General features: G+C 39.9%; 1 protein-coding gene across 1 annotated transcript; it reads left to right on the top strand.

Moving 5' to 3' along the window:
• Window positions 1-530: 530 nt before the first annotated feature.
• Window positions 531-20,565, top strand: LOC124291981 (coatomer subunit delta-like). The gene is made up of 15 exons (XM_046729059.1): window positions 531-643; window positions 2,297-2,336; window positions 3,105-3,328; window positions 3,801-3,980; window positions 4,961-5,154; window positions 5,694-5,785; window positions 6,130-6,202; window positions 7,001-7,088; window positions 14,437-14,490; window positions 15,697-15,736; window positions 16,606-16,829; window positions 17,710-17,889; window positions 19,067-19,260; window positions 19,766-19,857; window positions 20,453-20,565. Exons 1-15 carry the CDS (start codon window positions 641-643, stop codon window positions 20,527-20,529), a joined length of 1,755 nt encoding a protein of 584 aa, XP_046585015.1. The 5' UTR covers window positions 531-640; the 3' UTR covers window positions 20,530-20,565.
• The last annotated feature ends 910 nt before the right edge of the window (window positions 20,566-21,475 follow it).

Genomic DNA, 21,475 nt, shown 5'->3' with positions numbered 1-21,475 from the left:
ATGCTCAAAGCGCTAACACCCTGATTATTATTACCCCAGATAACCCAAGCTCCCTATTAGGCGCTAGAAGGTTATAGTCACATGACTTATCCCACCGGGTACCCATTTCCTGCTGGGTGAACAGAGGCAATTTTGAACAAACTCACTTGCCTAAGGTGAGACCACATGTATTACATGTGTTTCGTTGTAGGGCAGGACTGAAGTCCTAAAAACTCTAGTATATATTGTAACTATAACGAGCTGATAACATTCTCTTATTTTGCTCTGACATTTTTCTGACATGTAATAATAGCACCGCCGTGTACTTCCGGCTATGTGACGTGGCTATCGTAAAGCAAACAAAAATCATTCGAAAGTACTTCCAAAATAGATTTATCTCTTCTCAATGCATACTGTATAGATTTGACACACATATCAACTACCATATCTAGTTTATTCTGATGCATTACACAATGTATCCAAAGGTTGTTTATAGGTAGCTTAATGACACATCTCTTATGACGTGGCCACCACCAGCTTGGAAGTGCCCCCACAGATGATAAATAGCGATGACCGTGGAAGATAGATCACAACTTCGTGTACATGCATGTGTAGTTAAGACAACTTACAAAGAGGAGTATATATTTTGTGCACTACAACCATGGTAAGTATACTTTCAGGAAGCTTATCAGAGGTGGAAATAACCTAAAGATTGCTAGTGTACTCTGGTACAGTGGCACATGTAAAATCACTTGCCCTGATAATTTTTCCACTATACCAGCTGTTTTCTTGTTGATTTATTAAATTAACAACATAATTAACATTGGAAAGTCAACTGGACACCGGTACAGTGTGATATACAAATTTGCTTGCCTGACAGAAAAAAACACTGGACTCAGACGTCAGGCAATGGGTTATTTCCACCCCTGCTTATATGTCTTATGACACAGGTGAGTGTCACACATTGTAGGCTGTTTTCTTACAACAATTAGAATTATTTACCGGTCTTATCTTGTAATTGTCACTGACATGTCATCAAAATAGCAGGGCAATCGTCGGAGTAAATATTATTTATTTGTGTAAGAAAATTGAGAGAAAGTGTATGTTCATTTAAATGGACTTTTGAAACACTTCCATAATCTATTTCTCCACATTCACTGCCAGCAAAAACAGGAAGATGTATCAAACACTGACACTGACATTTTCAGTTTGCTTCTTAAATTCATTATCGAAATCATCGAGTAGTTTTACTAAACTTTGGTGATTTTGTTATTGAATTTGTTTGAAGTATGGCTGTTGACAGTGGATCATGCTTCACACATCTTGTGTACCTCTTCAATCCATGGGTTAATGGTATTAGCATGATCAGGGCAGGTTACCCCCAACTCTGTCATTGTAAATGAATGACTCCTTTTTAACTTGTTTAACCATATGACTCAGGTTCTGGGTCTCCTTTTTGATCAAACACCCCTCCACGAACTTTAGGTTGGACTCCTTACCAATCAGACGTCACTTTTACAGTGCTAAATGCTAGTCGTGAGATAAATTTAAAGAAGAATGACTATTGTTGTCTTTATGGCAGTATAGACTGATGCTACAACGTCAAGAGAACGGTATCGTCAGCTGATGCACCGTTTCATGCAGCAATACAAGAATCTGTTGTACACAGTGATGAGAGATGGCATGTCATACACAATTAATCCAATGTAATTTGCAGAATTTGTACATTTTTGTTATTGAAGTTGCACAGCGAAAATGCCTTCTGTTCACGCACGTTTAGATAAACAATCAAATGCTGATGACTTGGCAGTCAAGTGCTATATTCCTTTAGAGACACCTGTGGCCCCAATGCTCTGGAATAATGTATCCTGAGTCAAAATTGTTTAAATTCTATTTAATAGGATGTATCAATCATGTTATTTCATTGTCAAATTTATATGATTCTTTGTAGTACTGCATCCTACTGGACGCAATAGGAAAAGTGATATTTGAAGAAAGGACCGACTGACTGACTGAGTTTAGTTTTACGCCGCTTTTAGCAATATTCCAGCAATATCACGGTGGGGGACACCAGAAATGGGCTTAACTCCATTGTGCCCATCTGGGGAATCGAACCCGGGTCTTCGGCGTGACGAGCCAACACTTTAACCACTAGGCTACCCCACCGCCCCTTGAAGAAAGGAAATGGCATGTTCGTTTGCAGGCTTCACGCTCATATTACATGCTTTGACTAGAATGTTTTGTAATAAGTCTGTAGCCAAGTGGTATGTACAGTGTATAAGTTTAATAATTATGCATGTTCCTTTGCTATATTCAGGTTCTTTTGGCTGCAGCTGTGAGCAATAAGGCAGGGAAAGGTATGTACTTCAATGTCATGTTTGAATTGCAGTAATGTATACTTCATTTAAGTAATCAGTTGAGTAGGAAAAGGCAAATAAAAATAATTATGTCCCTTTATTCCACTAAGAAACTGTTATTGAACTTAAGGCTATGTAGATCATGTTTACTTAAATTACAGCAAAATATTACCTAGCACTTTGTAACTATGTGGATTTTTAGCTCTGCTAAGACTGTGAATTGGTGTCAATAGCAAACATTTACACTGTATTTTGTTCTTTGAAAATAAACTCCATCAAGAATAAAAAAACTGTTAAATTCAAAACAAATAATAGATTTACTACAGTGATAGAAATGAATTAACTATTTTACCCAATCACTCAGTCAAGCGGATGTTTGGATGATCTGGACAGATTGACATGAGTTGTGTCCCTTGTTTGCCGGGGCCTACAGGATGGATGTATATCATAGGAGGTGGTCTATTCCAAAACAATTGTGGACACATAACCTTACTTGGGGAACTTTCAGGGATTCTGAATTAAGGGATTCCCAAATTGTATTTGTGACCAGTGATTGTTTAAGTTCCTGCATTCATATGTCCTTCAGAAATCATTTTTACCCCCATCAGTCACTCAGTCAAGTGGACTCCCGGTAATGTCTTGATGACCTGGACAGATTGACATATGCAAGGAACTGTAGTTAGGTTTCACCAGAATCATACCTGTAGTATTGTCTTAATCTATATTTCTTGAGGCATTGACTTCATATATGCTCTTTGTACCCAACAGCCATAATATCCCGACAGTTTGTGGAGATGACTCGATCACGGATTGAGGGTTTACTTGCTGCTTTCCCCAAGTTGATGAACACCGGCAAGCAGCATACATTTGTTGAGACAGAGAGTGTGAGATATGTATACCAGCCATTAGAGAAACTGTACATGCTGCTCATCACCACCAAGGCCAGCAATATCCTGGAGGATCTAGAGACTCTTCGTCTCTTTGCTAAAGTGGTAGGTATCTTATTTGTCATTAGTCATTATGAACAGAGATGACTTTTAAAATCTAAAAATATGTTCTAAGTACTCAGGCAGCAGAGTCTGAGATCAAAATCATAGTCGCACATGTGTCCCAGCCATCTTAGGCTCCTCCATTCCCATGCAGAGTTATATCCCTTGGGCATGCCAGAAACCTATGATAGTTGATTCAAATCCTATTTTGTGGTTTTCACGAAAGTTAATAAATGTCTGATACCTGCATCACTTCCGGATCTCCTCCCACTGTTGTGCCTTGCCATACTATTTAAGCAGATTTAGAGCCCAGCTCATTCATACACACTTTCAACCTGATTGTTCAAAGGTTTCTGAGCACCATGTCTATGTATGGGTGTGTGCAGACATGTAAACTTTCTGCAGCTCCGATCAACATGTCCCCAGTTCCATGTCCTCTGTGAGCCACTATTACAGCTTCGTTCCTTTCATTTAGATACCTGAGTACTGTCGCAACATGGAGGAGTCAGAAATAGTCGACCAGTCATTCTCACTGATTTTTGCCTTTGATGAGATTGTTGCCCTTGGCTACAGAGAGAATGTCAACCTTGCTCAAATACGCACATTCACAGAGATGGACTCCCATGACGAGAAGGTGTGCCGGGATGTCAGACAGGTGAGTTGTCTCCTTTGATTACCTGCACTGGATACCCGTGAAGATCCATGTTAGAATTGGTCTTCAGCAGCCCATGCTTGTCGTAAGAGGCAACTAATGGGATCGGGTGGTCAGGCTCGGTGACTTGTTTGATACATGTCATCGGTTCCTATTTGCATAGATCAATGCTCATGCTGTTGATCACTGGGTTGTCTGGTCCAGACTTGATTATTTACAGACTGTTGCTGTATAGCTGAAATATTATTGAGTGTGGCATTAAACAACAAACCAACAAACCAACCAACCTGCACTGGACTGGGGCTGAGGCCTCTTCATAACTACAAGGAATACAGAGAAAAAAATAGTTGCAGTTTTGATCCCATTTTCAGTTTGAAGTTCCAGATAACATCACCATGATTTGTTCAGGTCCACACGTCAAATACTGTCGCATTTATGTTCATGTTATGTATTGATTGAAATTGTAGGATTGAAACAATATTCTTGACCAAGCTGCACCTATTAGTGTGCAATACAACACCAATCTGGTGGAGCCTTATGGTTGAGGTCTTTGCTCGTCATCCTGATGGCCTAGCTTTCAGTTCTTGTGTCCATTGGGATGATCTTGCTGCAGTACTGCTAAGACCTGTGTAAAATCATAATCACTCCCCACAATGCCTGGTGATGTGGTTGGAGACTTAGGATCTAGATTACAGTTCTTGACAAATATTAAATTCATTCGTGGTTAAACCAGGTTCACAGACAATATAAACTGTTTAAACTGTGGAATTGATGATAATGATGACTGATAGTGCTATGGAACCTCACTGACTCAAGATTGTTGCTAATTCTGTTGTATGAATGGTCCAGGCTTGATCATTTATATTGACTAAAATATTGCAGCAATATCATAACTCTAGATCAATGCTCCCCGAAAAACAATTTTGTTGAATTTGATTATTTTGTGCCAACATGTATTCCAATTTGACACTGCCATGTTTCAGACCCAAGAGCGTGAAGCTCGGAACCAAATGAGGAAGAAAGTCAAGGAAATACAACAGAGGCAGCGAGATATGGCAAAGAGCTCTCGTTCAGGCTTCAGTCGCTCTAGGGGATTCGGCAGCAATTCTTACAGATCAGACACAGTATCTGAACCGACACCTGTAGAGCCTGTCAAATCTTCATACTCTCAACCAAGGTTAGTCAGTAACTCAGCTGCATCATGTCAACTTGTTCATCATGGTGACTGACAATTTGTGAAATACTGTCCTAGGATAGTTTAAAGTTTGGACAAGCATCATCAGACAAATACAAGTGGGTTATAATGTGTTTGTCCCCTGATACTAGGTGTGAAGATCCAGGTTAAAATTGTTCTTCAGCAATTGTGCTTGTCATCCGAGGCGAGTACAAGGAATGGGTGGTCAGACTCGTTGACTTGGTTGTCGTTATATGCAAATTGCGTAGATTGGTGTTGATGCTGATGATGTTGATCACTGGTCCAGACTGGAATATTTACAGATTGCTGCCATATAGCTGGCATGTTGCTGAGTGCAACAAACAACCAACAATATCCATTGGGCGTATGATTTCTCAGTGTTGTCATTTTCTAAATATTGTCTCTGTGGTACACTACTGATGTGAAAGATATGACAGCTAACTTCCAATGGATGCACCCTGATCAAACTGTTGATCCTCGTCATGTATTCTCTGTAACATGTCCCCTTTCTTGTCCTCCAGCAAACCTGCCGGTCCAAGCAAAGCACTCAAGCTGAGCACCAAGAAGAAGGATGTGGACACATTTGTAGGGCAGCTAGAGTCAGAGGGAGAAAGTAAGCCCAGCTTTTGGTCTGCCTCTGTGATTCTTTTGTATACTTTTTTCATGCAAAATTTGAAATTTTCTTTTGCCAATCATTGAAGTCTAATTTTCAGCAGTTGTCTCATTGAAAGTATGTGGCTGTCCTACATATCCAATCAGCCACACATATAAAGATGTTAAACCTAGTTGTCTTCAAAATTACTCCTTGTTATTAGGGCCCAGGATCAATTCTTTCCCCGGGAAGAATATGTGGAAGCCATTTTTGTCAACCCTGTTGTGGTGCTGCAGGAGTATTGTTTAATGTGCCATAAAATCATCTTCAGTCACTAACTCAATAATTGCTGTATAATTTTGCAGAGGTGGTTGATTTCAACAAGTCCATGTCTTCAAGTGTTGCCAAACTGTCCACACCAGTAGCCAATCAAGAGAGGTAATAAGAGACATGTAGTTGATATGACCAATGTGATTTAGTTGTATGTGTTGGGGCGGTGGGGTAGCCCAGTGGTTAAGGCGTTTGCTCGCCAAGCCGAAGACCCGGGTTTGATTCCCCACATGGGTACATTGTGTGAAGCCCATTTCTGGTGTCCCCCCACCATGATATTGCTGGAATATTGCTAAAAGTGGCGTAAAACTCACTCACTCACTAGTTGTATATGGAGGATATATTGACATGTTTAAATAGCTCTACCATCCTGCCCATTTCACCTCATGTGTTTTATACTAGTCTAAACATCAAACAAAACAAATTCAGGCAAACATTTCAAAGCTATTTTACTTAACATCCCAATGAACTACCTGATATGAAGCGATTACCAAGTGCAAGTAATTATACCTCCTGTCTGGCTCTGAGCCAGGATATGTCAGCTCACCCTCAAACTCTTTCTTTGAAAACAACAAAAAGGCTGGGTGTCCAAATAAACAGCAGACGTTTATGTTTGTGGCTTAATTTGGATAGCTCCAGTACCTGTATACAGGTGTCTGTTGAAGTGTGCAGGATAAACTACTATAACCTGCTCATATACGGCTTTCAAAGATAAAGACTTCTCTTTAGCCAGCCTGCCAACCAACTTGAATTATTTTACTAAGTGGGGTTTATATCCAAGTCTGTATTTAATTAGCAGTGATTAAATCTTGGAGACAAAAAAAGTTCTTTCTGAAAAGATCAGTCCAATTAGGTTTCAAAGCTTTCTCTAAAAGAAAATTTTGTAACTCCATGCTGTTTTCAAAGCTTGGCAAAGGAATATCTGATTATCAAAATGACTCTTATGAAGAACCCCATCTCCAGTATTGTTTTATCTCAGGAAAATAGAATTTTGGTAGTGCTAAAATATTAGCCCTCATTAGAACAAGGAAGGGCAAGTCAAAGATCAACGTCCCTTTGAACAATGTCAGGGCATGAAAATCTACACTCGCCCTATAGGGCAAGTAATATGAACTTTCCACTCGTCCTTCTAAAATTGTACTTTCCCTATAGATCATGCATCACAATGAATATAAATTTAATTTATTTTATTTCAAAATGTTTGCTTGGAATATAACTACAATAAACATTACTTACTTTGCCTTTTGTACAAAATCTTTGACAAAATTGAATTCATTCACCATTTAAGATAGCTGAACTTAAAGGAAAAAGAAAAATGTTATTTTGGGGTAAAAAAACGTACTCATATGAAAGCAAATTCATGTTCACTTGCCCGAAACAAATTTTACCCAGGCCTTAGGCGTCACAAGCTGGCACTAACCAGAAGGCCAGCCCATCGCCCCTCAACTTTGTGAAAAACATAAGCGATGACAAGTAGCTGACATATCAGTTTAACAAGAAAATGGCCATGGGTACTATCCCCTGACATTGAGAAGTATTCACCGCCATGGAGCACTATCCATCGCCATGGGCACTATTCTCGGACTTTTCGAACTATTCTCTGCAATGCTGCACTATCCCATGCTATGGAGAGCTATTCTTCTCCATGGTTCTTATGCTTGTTCATGTTGTAGTGAATATACCGAGAGAAAGAGAGGATCACTCAAGAAAAACATTACAGCATCAATGTATTAACTCAAGCTTGACATCTTTCAATATAAAAGTTATTAAATTTGCTTCATCCATCCATCCATCCAGGACATGTTTACCTATCCATCTAGGACATGTTTACTAAGGCTGTAATGATTCACTCGCATATTCGGTGAATCTAACCGTAGCCCTTCATGAATTCAATTCGTTATTCGTGGTCACCAGAACCGAATATTAACGAATATTTACAACTTTTTTAAGGGAGCACGTTTTACTTGAACCCTTGTATACTTTTGGAAAGTGAGATATGCAAGAATGGAATATGTACTAGCCTTGCAGTAACGCAAGTCATGTTAGTTTGCCAAGGTCACACATGGTACTGTCAACTATAACTATTGCATACTAAATTTGAGTGTCATGAGATCACTGGTTATTACTGTGACAAATTAACACAATCAATTGTACATCAATCACTTAACCACAATATTGTATTCGTAAATAATTATTCGTATTCATTACCCAATATTCATGATACGTATCATATTCGCCACATAGTGTATTTGTTGCAGCCCTAATGTTTACCCATCCATCTAGGACATGTTTACCTATCCATCTAGGACATGTTTACCCATCCATCTAGGACATGTCTACCTATCCAACTGGGGCTTGTCTACCCATCCATCTAGGACATGTTTACCCATCCATCTAGGACATGTTTACCTATCCATCTAGGACATGTTTACCCATCCATCTAGGACATGTTTACTTCATCTAGGACATGTTTACCCATCCATCTGGGACATGTCTACCCATCCATCTGGGACATGTTTACCCATCCATCTAGGACATCTACCTATCCATCTGCATGTCTACCCATCCATCTAGGACATGTTTACCTATCCATCTAGGACATGTTTAGCTATCCATCTAGGACATGTTTACCCATCCATCTAGGACATGTTTACCCATCCATCTAGGACATGTTTACCCATGCATCTAGGACATGCTTACCTGGGACATGTTCTCATCCATCTGGGACATGTTTATCTAGGACATCCATCTGGTGCATGTCTACCCATCCATCTAGGACATGTTTACCCATCCATCTGGGGCATGTTTACCCATCCATCTAGGACATGTTTACCCATCTATCTGGGACATGTGTACCCATCCATTTAGGACATGTTTACCTATCCATCTAGGACATGTTTACCCATCCATCCATGTTTACCCATCCATCTAGGACATGTTTACCTATCCATCTAGGACATGTTTACCCATCCATCTGGGACATGGCTACCCATCCATCTTACATAAGCTTACCATCCATCTAGGGAATGTTTACCTCATCCATCTCAGACATTTACATGTTTACCTATCCATCTAGGACATGTTTACCCATCCATCTAGGACATGTTTACCCATCCATCTAGGACATGTTTACCCATCCATCTAGGACATGTTTACCCATCCATCTAGGACATGTTTACCCATCCATCTGGGACATGTCTACCCATCCATCTAGGACATGTTTACCTATCCATCTGGGACACGTGTACCCATCCATCTAGGACATGTTTACCCATCCATCTGGGACATGTGTACCCATCCATTTAGGACATGTCTACCCATCCATCTAGGACATGTTTACCAAACAATCTAGTACATGTCTACCTATCCATCTAGGACATGTTTACCCCATCTGGATCCATCTAGGACATGTTTACCCATCCATCTAGCCATACATGTCTACCATATCCATCTAGGACACCCATGTCTGGGGTTTACCCATCCATCTAGGACATGTCTACCCATCCATCTAGGACATGTCTACCCATCCATCTAGTACATGTTTACCTATCCATCTGGGACATGTTTACCCATCCATATAAGACATGTTTATCCATCCATCTACAACATGTTTATCCATCCATCTACGACATGTTTATCCATCCATCTACAACATGTTTATCCATCCATCTACGACATGTTTATCCATCCATTATCACATATTTCCCCATAAGCCAGCATGTTAGAAAACATGTGCCTTATTGTCATATTTAGATTATGCTACAGTCTTGAAGGCAGCTAAAGCACTCACTGAAGTCCCGAGGGAGATAAACAAGGTGACAGAACATCTGCATGTGTTTCAGGACTGGTGACTGTGACTTGAACATGTTGAAGTGAGCAATACAAGGGAGATAACCATGTGGACAACACCTACCTTGACAGAGCAAACCTCTCACATGGGCATTCCTCCTGCAGTACTCAACATCTGCGATCTGTGAAGACAAGAACACAGCATTCTGAAACTAGTGCATAAATAACAATTTACACAAAGCATATCACGGAATGTTCACGGAAAGATGCAATGACTATTACAAGAATTACAGAGGCAGTGGGGTAATCAAGTGGTTAAAGCGTGTGCGCGCCATACCGAAGATCCGGGTTCAATTTCCCACACGGGTATTTCTGGTGTCCCCTGCCACGATATTGCTGGATAATACTAAAAGTGGCGTAAAACAGCACTCACTCACTCACCCATAGGAATTACACCTGGGCAAAAGCTGACATTTGCGCCCTGATAGTAGATGTGAGTAAAGCTTCAGTTCATGTTATCCTGGTTCTAACTACTGTTGTTTTTCTTTACTAGTATTTCACTCATATCAGTACAGGCAAGTTGGATACAGATAGTTGGACTGGTGCAGAAAATGTGTTTACGAGAAGTAGGCGGTGCACGGCAATGAGCAAACCCATTTGGTTTGTGAAAGGTAGAGCAGATGATGGCTAGTGCACGCACATTACATGACAATGAAACTGATTCCGCGCGTAGCTGCACACGCCTTGCTCATAAGACTCTCACGTCATGTAGCAAGTCGCACTACACTTGATTGCGGATAACCTGGGGTCCCTTCGTTAACAATGACAAGCACCAGTGGGCGGCACTCATAGTGAGTGAGTGAGTTTAGTTTTACGCCACACTCAGCAATATCCCAGCTATATGGCGGCGGTCTGTAAATAATCGAGTCTGGACCAGACAATCCAGTGATCAACAGCATGAGCATCGATCTGCGCAATTGGGAACCGATGACATGTGTCAACCAAGTCAGCGAAACTGACCACCCGATCCCGTTAGTCGCCTCTTACGACAAGCATAGTCGCCTTTTATGGCAAGCACATGGGTTGCTGAAGACCTATTCTACCCCGGATCTTCACGGGTGGCGGAACTCATACATGCTAATATGTGTCAATTGTCAGGTTGGTGCTCAACTTATCCTTGTTTGCCAATGCCAGTAAGTTTGTTAGATTTTACATTGTTTCAGCAAAATCAGGGTGGAGGACCAAAAATTGGGATATATGTAGCAGCGTAGACTAATGCTTATAGTGCGTTTGGCTCAAAAGCGGACCGATGAATTGCAATCTAACTCAAAAACTAATAAACATATAATACTCAATGAAACACTGATCATAATCAAAATATCAGACCAACTCTGTGATTTGTTTGCAGAATTTATGTCCTAAAAATATAAAAGTTGTTTAACAAACTATTATTAAAATATTGACACAGTTCACTATTTGTTACGAGGGAGGAGTGCAGAGGGGAGGAGTGCAGAGAAAGGGACAGCCTCACTGATTCTCTGAAACAAGGTCAAGTTTCTGACCTTATTATGATAAGGAGCTAATAATGAAGAACATCATTAGTAAAGTGGACGACTAAACACTAATTGTAGATCCTATCGCTGGATTATAAAAAACTGGAATAAAACTAATGAAATTGAATTCCCTTTAACTCTCAAATGACTTTACCAATACAATGTTTGTAAATAAACAATGGAAACAAACAGTTTCATACTGTCTGGGGATCTGCTTTACAAACAATTTAGAAGAAGAATTCTCTTCACTGACCACAGCTGTAAAAACTATAACAATTACAAAATTTTCACTCACTGAACCTATTCCCCGAGACAAGGTGAGGTGAGGTGAAATGGGGTTTAACGTCGCACTTAAGAATATTTCGCTCATATGACGACGTGCATGTGTGTGTATGGCTGCTTGTACTAGCCCAGACTTAAGCTGGTTTTATAGTGCAAGGTCACTGAGATACCATGCAGCAGTTAAGCATGAACACCCCACACAGACACATTATACTGACTACGAGCCGACAAGTCCTAGTTATACCCATTAATGCAGAGCGCCAGGCAGGGACCAACAAGTACCATATTTCAACGTCTTTTGGTATGACGTCTAACCACAACACCATGAAGGCTGTCCCGAGACTATTTAACTATTACCATAAAGAACACACGCCATGGCTACAGTACAACACAAAATTCAAAATACTTCCTCACTGAAATTAATTACATTGTTTCCTGTGGTTTATTGCATCTATGATAATAATATGCTGACAGATGATATTCCTGATTCAGAGCTACACAAAAACAAAGCTTTACTATTATACAGAGATGCCAACCCTATTTTGGGCCTAAGTGTAATACTGGAGGTCAAAAAGTGTAATTTGGACCTAAAAAGTGTAATACTTAAAACACTTACATAGTGAAAGGTGATAACTTTATAAAAATTACTGTTAAAAAGGTTTATTCACATGAATAGGAAAGATTCTAGACAGAAATACACGTGACCAATCATTATGCAGTTCCATACATCAAAAATTGTTGGTCAGGTGACACAAAATACTTTAATTCCTTACAAGTTAATTTGAATGAGCGCAATGCTAAGAGTAAGCGATTCCTGTAGGTGTAAGGCCATATCTGAACCCCTGCACTAGTGCGTTACGAAAAATATTCCCTGTGAAATTTTATCCACTTTATTGATTTTTGCAAAACAGGTTGAAAAGCATAATTTTCACAAATTAAGTGTAATGGCGTAATTTAATGATCAAAATCGTAATAATTATGCCCAAAGCGTAAGGGTTGGCATCTCTGTATTATATACATTTTCAATACACATTCAGTGGCAATAACGTCATGTTATGAGGCAATGTACGTAGAAGAAGGAATATCGATCGATTTTCTTCGGGTCCAAACTGTACTCGGGTATTAGACCTGCCAACAAGCCCTGGTGTTTCAAAGTTGCTTTGCTTCATATAATTATGTTTCATGTGCTTAAGACTGGCTGAGTATGGTTTTACGCCGTTTTTAGCAATATTCTAGCAATGTCACGGCGGGGGACACCAGAAATGGGCTTCACAAGTTGTACCCATGTGGGGAATCGAACCCGGGCCTTCGCCGTGACGAGCGAACGCTTTAACCACTGGGCTACCCCACCGCCCCCATATGCTTAAGTAACATTTACTGTTCACTAACTAAACACATGAACAACTGTAATACATCTCACTAACTCTTAAAAGCAGGGGATTGTCCGAGTATGTACATTATCCTTGTTATATAGCTTGAGTAATCGTCTTCTGAAAGTGTAGGATGTCCGAAAACATATATATTGTTGGATCACAGGTTTTCAGGCATCACATATCTCCTGGCATTGTAATAGGCACATTGAGTCACACAGACATTGTTAATACTGGGGTGATGGCTTGTGTTTAAGATACAAATGCCTTTAATTGAGTTAGTGACATATTTTACAATTATTCATGTGATAATCAAGCAACAATGGATGTTGTTTGGTGTCCGAATGATACATGAGTAAGGTACCAGTTTTAAACAACAGTGTGATCCCTTGATGGTCTGTTGAAATGTTATTGTAATAGTAAAATCAGAAATGTCAGTAAACAATCAAGCGACCTCAGTGAAGTCTGAGACATATCGTCTCTACTTATATCGGCAACGTTGACAGTTCAACTTTTAAGTAACGTATAACTTGATTCTAAAATTTAACTTTGTACAATTTTATATTTCTGTCACAATGACCTCGTCGGCATTGTTGAGTCTGGGTGAGAAAGCCAGATGAGACACGGGTGTCTAATGTCAACAGACTCATTGAACACTCCTAGAAGTGATTCAACACTGTCAAACACCTGTCAGTGTCAAATTTATTAAAATCATATGCGTAATTCATAACGCAGATATAAACCGTTCATCTTACCCAACTATTTTTCAAAACTGACGATAAGTGGTTCAGTAGAGAGTTTTAGTTACTTCTCAGCTGGTCACAACAGTCAACGATAACTTCTTTACTCGTGACGATTTCTTTGTAGCAAATCAACAGAGACCGCCATTCGCAGATGTGCACAAAGGATATATTAGTATTTGATTGGCCTAAAATAAAATGTTCAAGAATAATGTGTATTGTAGTGGTTTTATATTTCTGTGAATCCAAAATAAACATAGTATATATTGTAACTATAACCAGCTGATAACATTCTCTTATTTTGCTCAGGCATTTTTCTGACATGTAATAATAGCACCGCCGTGTACTTCCGGCTATGTGACGTGGCTATCGTAACGCAAACAAAAATAGTCCCATAGTATTTCCAAAATAGATTTATCTTTTATGAATGCAATGCTGTATATATTTATCACACATATCAACCACCATATGTAGTTTATTCTGATGCATTACACAATGTATCAAAGGTTGTTTATAGGTAGCGCAATAACACATCTCGAACGACGTGGCCACCACCATCTTGGAAGTGCCCCCGTGGAAGATAGATCACAACTTCGTGTACATGGTAGATTGTTAAGACAACTTTACATAGAGGAGTATATATTTTGTGCATTACAACCATGGTAAGTGTACGTTCAGGAAGCTTATATGTCTAATGACACAGGTTAGTGTCACACATTGTGGGCTGTTTTCTGATGACAATTAGAATTATTTACCGGTTGTATCTTGTAATTGTCACTGACATGTCATCAATTTGATCAAAATAGCAGGGCAATCGTCGAAGTTAATATTATTTTTTTGTGTTAGAAAAATTAAGAGAATGTGTATGTTCATTTAAATGATCTTAGTTTTGAAACGCTTCCACAGACAATCTATTTCTCCACATTCACTTGCAACAAAACAGGAAGACGTATCAAACACTGACATATTGACATTTTCGATTTGTTTCTTAAATTCATAGAAATCATCGAGTAGTTTTCCTAAGCTGTGTTGATTTTGTTATTGAATTTGTTTGAAGTACGGCTGCTGACAGTGGATCATGCTTCACACGTCTTGTGTACCTCTTTAATCCTTTGGGTTAATGGTATTAGCATGATCAGAGCAGGTTACCCCCAACTCTGTCATGTTAAATGAATGACTCCTTTTTAACATGTTTTACCATATGACTCAGGTTCTGTGTCGCCTTTTTGATCAAACACCCCTCCACGATCTTTAGGTTTGACTCCTTACCAATCAAACGTCACTTTTACAGTCCTTAGGCTAGTTGTGAGAAGAATGACTAACGTTGCATTCATGGCAAGATATGCAGTCTCAAGACTGATGCTGTGATGTCAAGGAACAGCAATGTTGCATTGTCAGCTGATGCACAGTTTCATGCAGCGATATAAGAATCTGTTGTATACAGTGATGAGAGATGGCATGTCGTACACAATTAATAATCCAATGTACGTGCACATGTTCAGATAAACAATTGAATGCTGATGACTTGGCAATCAAGTGCTATATTCCTTTAGAGGCACCCATGGTCCCTATGACCCTAATGCTCTGGAATAATGTATTCTAAGTCAGAATTGGTTAAACTCGATTTAATAAGATGTATCAATCATGTGATTTCATAATCAAATTAATGTGATTCTTTGAAGTACTGCATCCTACTGGATGCGTTTTGGAAAAGTGATATTTGAAGAAAGGAAATGGCATGCTTGTTTTAGAAACTTTATGCTCATATTATGAGCTTTGAGTAGAATGTTTTGTAATAAGTCTGTAGCCAAGTAGAATGTACAGTGTAGTAAGTTTAATAAGTATGCATATTTCTTTGCTATATTCAGGTTCTGTTGGCTGCCGCTGTGTGCAATAAGGCAGGGAAAGGTATGTACTTCAATGACATATGTGTTTGAATTGCAGTTATGTATACTTAACTTAAGTAATCAGTTGAGTAAGAAAAGGAAAAATAATATAATTATGTCCCTTACTAAGTTGACTCCACTCAGAAACTCTTGTTGAATTTAGAGCCATGTAGATAATTTTTACTTTTTAGCCAAAATTTATAGCAAAATAAACCTGTTTACTAGCACCTTGAGTACCATTATGTCAGATTTTTTGAGCTCTGCTAAGACAGTAAATTAGAGCCAATTAGCTTAAAACAGTAATGCAGACTTTTACACTAATGGTTTTTTCCATGATGAAAATAGAATCCATCATCAGAATAAAAACTCAATCTTCAAAATTTAAATCTTTGCTGATATCTAATGTCTTGGTGATGTAACACTGCACAGAGTTGTGTCCCTTGTTTGCACTGGGGCCTACAGGATGGATTTATATCATAGGTGGCCTATTCACTAGATTTTTGTGGATATCTAATGTCTTGGTGATATAACACTGCACAGAGTTGTGTCCCTTTGTTTGCCGGGGCCTACGTGGAACTTGATTTTTGTGGACGCATAACGTAACTTTCAGGCTTTCTGAATTAAGGGATTCCAAATTGTCTTTGTGACCTAAGGATCATGACCATTGATGACAGTGATTGTTTAGGTTCCTGCATTCATATGTCCTTCAGCAGGAATTTTTACCTCCATCAGTCACTCAGTCAAGTGGACTCCGGTAATGTCTTGATGACCTGGACAGATTGACATATGCAAGGAGCTGTAGTTAGGTTTCACCAGAATCATATCTGTAGTATTGTCATAATCTATATTTCTTGAGGCATTGACTTCATATATGCTCTTTGTACCCCACAGCCATAATATCCCGACAGTTTGTGGAGATGACTCGATCACGGATTGAGGGTTTACTTGCTGCTTTCCCCAAGTTGATGAACACTGGCAAGCAGCATACATTTGTTGAGACAGAGAGTGTGAGATATGTATACCAGCCATTAGAGAAACTGTACATGCTGCTCATCACCACCAAGGCCAGCAACATCCTGGAGGATCTAGAGACTCTTCGTCTCTTTGCTAAAGTGGTAGGTATCTTATTTGTCATTAGTCATTATGAAAAGAGATGACTTTTAAAATCTAAAAATATGTTCTAAGTACTCAGGCAGCAGAGTCTGAGTTCAAAATCATAGTCGCACATGTGTCCCAGCCATATTAGGCTCCTCCATTCTAGTGTTGGGAATTGGTTAAAATCTCATAATTGATGATTGGTTCATTACAACCGATCAATCATCGAAAATAATTGGTTAGCGTCATTTATGAAATTTGTTAATGCACATAAAAATAAGGAAAAACACGTAGTTCTTTTGGGTCTTTTTTTGCAAAATTTCACATCTTTAAAGGATGACTAGTATGTTAGGAACATAAATATCTTTGAGCTTTTAAGATAAATTCAATCATGAATTGGAACGAGCTTGCAGTGCTTACAAAATGTAACAGAAAAAAACCGTGTGAAAAATATTGCTAATGAAAACAAGTGTTCCAAAATTGGTTGTGTTCGATTATGAAAAATTATGATCGATTGCTTGGTCGTTTAGTCACTACGACCAATCTTCGATTATTTCAATTAATCGGACCAACACTACTCCATTCCCATGCAGAGTTATATCCCTTGGGCATGCCAGAAACCTATGATAGTTGATTCAAATGCTGTTTTGTGGTTTTCACGACAGTTGGTAAATGTCTGATACCTGCATCACTTCGGGATCTCTTCCCACTGTTGTGCCTTGCCATACTATTTAAGCAGATTTAGAGCCCAGCTCATTCATACACACTTTCAACCTGATTGTTCAAAGGTTTCTGAGCACCATGTCTATGTATGGGTGTGTGCAGACATGTAAACTTTCTGCAGCTCCGATCGACATGTCCTCTGTGAGCCACTGTTACAGCTTCATTCCTTTCATTTAGATACCTGAGTACTGTCGCAACATGGAGGAGTCAGAAATAGTCGACCAGTCATTCTCACTGATTTTTGCCTTTGATGAGATTGTTGCCCTTGGCTACAGAGAGAATGTCAACCTTGCTCAAATACGCACATTCACAGAGATGGACTCCCATGAAGAGAAGGTGTTCCAGGCTGTCAGACAGGTGAGTTGTCTCCCTTGATTGCCTGCACAGGATACCCGTGAAGATGCAGGTTAGAATTGGTCTTGAGCAAGCCATACTTGTCATAAAATGCAACTAATGGGATCGGGTGGTCAGGCTCACTGACTTGGTTGACACATGTCATCGTTTGCCAATTACGTTATTTACAGACCGCTGCCGTATAGCTGGAATATTGGAGTGTGGCATTAAAGAAGAAACCAATGCTCATTCTGTTGATCACTGGGTTGTCTGGTCCAGACTCAATTATTTACAGACTGTTGCTGTATAGCTAAAATAATATTTAGTGCGGCGTTAAACAACAAACCAACCAACCTGCACTGGACTGGGGCTGAGGCCTCCAGAACAACAGGGAACACAGAGAAAAAAGAGTTGCAGTTTTATCCCATTTGTAGTTCAACTTCAAATACTGTCTGGGGGCGGTGCAGGAGCCTTATAGATAAAGCGTCCCCTCGTCATGTCGAAGACCAGGGTTCGATTCCCCACATGGGTACACTGTGTGAAGCTCATTTTTGGTGTCCCCTGCTGTGATATTGCTGGAATATTGCTTCAAGTGGCGTAAAACTAAACACACTCACACACATTCAAATACTGTCGCATTTATGTTCATGTTGTGTATTGATTGAATTTTGAAGAAGGATTGAAACAATATTCTTGACCAAGCTGCACCTATTAGTGTGCAATACAACACCAATCTGGTGGAGCCTTATGGTTGGTTGAGGTCTTTGCTCGTCTAGCTTTCAGTTCTTGTGTCCATTGGGATGATCTTGCTGCAGTACTGCTAAGACCTGTGTAAAATCATAATCACTCCCCACAATGCCTAGTGATGTGGTTGGAGACCTACAGTCCAGATTATAGTTCTTGACAAATTTTAGATTGATTTGTTTTCCCGGTTAGACCAGGTCTGCAGCCACTATAAACTGTTTAAACTGAGATTGATGGTAACGATGACTGGCTAATACTGATAGTGCTATGGAACCTCACTGACTCAAGATTGTTGCTCATTCTGTTGTATGAATGGTCCAGACTTGATCATTTACTGGAGACTAAAATATTGCAGCAACATCATAACTCGAGCTCAATGCTCCCCGAAAAAAGAATTTTGTCAGATTAGATTATTTTGTGCCAACATGTATTCCAATTTGACTCTGCCATGTTTCAGACCCAAGAGCGTGAAGCTCGGGACCAAATGAGGAAGAAAGCCAAGGAAATACAACAGAGGCAGCGAGATATGGCCAAGGGCTCTCGTTCAGGCTTCAGTGGCTCTGGGGGATTCGGCAGCAATTCTTACAGATCAGACACAGTATTTGAACCGACACCTGTGGAACCTGTCAAATCTTCATACTCTCAACCAAGGTTAGTCAGTAACTCAGCTGCGTCGTGTCAGCTTGTTCATAAAGGCGACTAATAAGGTGTGATGTATTTACACCCCAGAGCAAGGTGCTATTTCACCATGATTTCCATATCCCTATTGAACCCGTGGAGATCCATGTTACAATTGATCTTCAGCAACCCATGCTTGTTGTAAGAGGTGACTAACAGAATCGTATGGTCTGACTCATTGACTTGGTTGACACATGTCATCGTATACAATTGAGTAGATTGATGCTGATGATGTTGATCACAGGTCCAGACTGGAATATTTACAGACTGCTGCCATATAGCTGGGATGTTGCGACAAACAACCAACAATATCCATGGGGCGTATGGTTTCTCAGCGTTGTCATTTTCTAAATATTGTCTCTGTGGTACACTACTGATGTGAAAGATATGACAGGTAACTTCCAATGGATGCATGCTGATCCAACTGTTGATCCTCGTCATGTATTCTCTGTAACATGTCCCCTTTCTTGTCCTCCAGCAAACCTGCCGGTCCAAGCAAGGCACTCAAGCTGAGCACTAAGAAGAAGGATGTGGACACATTTGTAGGGCAGCTAGAGTCAGAGGGAGAAAGTAAGCCCAGCTTTTGGTCTGCCTCTGATTATTTTGTATATTGTTTCATGTAAAATTTGAAATTTTCATTTGACAATCACTGAAGTCTAATTTTCAGCAGTTGTCTAATTGAAAGTATGTGGCTGACTGTGTGTTGACATGTCCTATCAGCCACTGGTTGGAGGATGTTTAACCTAACTGTCTTCATAATTACTCCTTTTTATGACCCATGAAGAACCAGGTTAGAATTGATCTTCAGGAACCCATAAGAAGTGCCTAACATGATTGGGTGGTCAGGCTCGCTGACTTGGTTGACACATGTCATCATATGCCAATGGCATAGGTCGATGCTCATCTGATCACTGGATCGTCTGGTCCAGACTCGATTATTTACAGACCGCCACCATATAGCTGGAATATTGCTGAGTGCGGCGTAAAACTAAACTCACTCACTCACTCACTCCTTGTTATAAAGGCCCAGGATCAGTTCTTTCCCCGGGAAGAATATGTGGAAGCCATTTTTGGCAACCCTGTTGTGGTGTTGCAGAAGTATTGTTTAGTGTGCCATAAAATCATCTTCAGTCACTAACTCAATAATTCCTGTATAATTTTGCAGAGGTGGTTGATTCCAACAAGTCCATGTCCTCAACTGTTGCCAAAATGTCCACACCAGTAGCCAATCAAGAGAGGTAATAAGAAACGACGTATAGCAGATATGATCAATTTGATTTAGTTGTATGTGTAGGATATGGTTTCATGTTTTAAGGAGCAACTCCTAGTACAAATGCCCTCAAGGCTGTGGGGGTAGCTTAGAAGTTCAAATGTTTGCTCGAGACGCTAAGACCAGGGTTTGATTCCCCACATGGGTACAATGTGTAAAGCCCATTTCTGTCGCCCCCACCGTGATATTGCTGGAATATTGATAAACGCGGCACAAAATCATACTCGCTCACCCTCCTCCAGCGGCCCTTTATTAGACGGTCGTACTCCTGCAGTGGGTCCCCTTTATTTGATGGCCATAGACCTGAAATTGGTACTTGGCCGTGGGGTAGCTTAGTGGTTAAAGCTTTCGCTTGTCACGCCAAAGACTGGGGTTCGATTTCCCACATGGGCACAATGTGTGAAGCCCATTTCTGGTGTCCCTAGCTGGAATATTGCTGAAAGGGGGTAAAATTAAACTGACTGACTGACTGCAGTTGGTACTCTCCATAACATGGGCATTGACCTCCCATGGATCCTCTCTGTAAGCTGCGTATGGTCCTCCATTTAGTCCTCTTAATAAGGCAGGTTTGGCCCTCCATGGGCTTACTTGTAAGAAAGAGAGGGACATAAAGAGAGGTGATGATTATAAAGAAGCACTTGTCACATCGTGTTTCCTACACAGAATCTCATACATCTGAACTGAGACACTTATCATATCTCTCATAGGTTAAAAAAGCTCTACAGGTAAAGAGAGATCAATTGTCCCATGGGCAATTAAAGTTACTAGCAACAAAATAAATTGGGTATTGATGGATTCTGATGGAAAATAGGCCTTGAGTACTCCATGATTCCAGCAGTGAGAGGAATGATGCATAAAATTTCTAATCTTAACCTTGTGTTTATTGGTTCCATTAGTATTTGAATCTGGTCCCTGTGT

Source organism: Haliotis rubra, unplaced genomic scaffold, assembly GCF_003918875.1.
Source record: "Haliotis rubra isolate DU_JTF1 unplaced genomic scaffold, ASM391887v1 Scf504, whole genome shotgun sequence".
NCBI lineage: Eukaryota > Metazoa > Mollusca > Gastropoda > Lepetellida > Haliotidae > Haliotis > Haliotis rubra.
The sequence above is the reverse complement of the archived record's forward strand: the minus strand, read 5'-3'. Positions and strand labels throughout refer to the sequence as shown.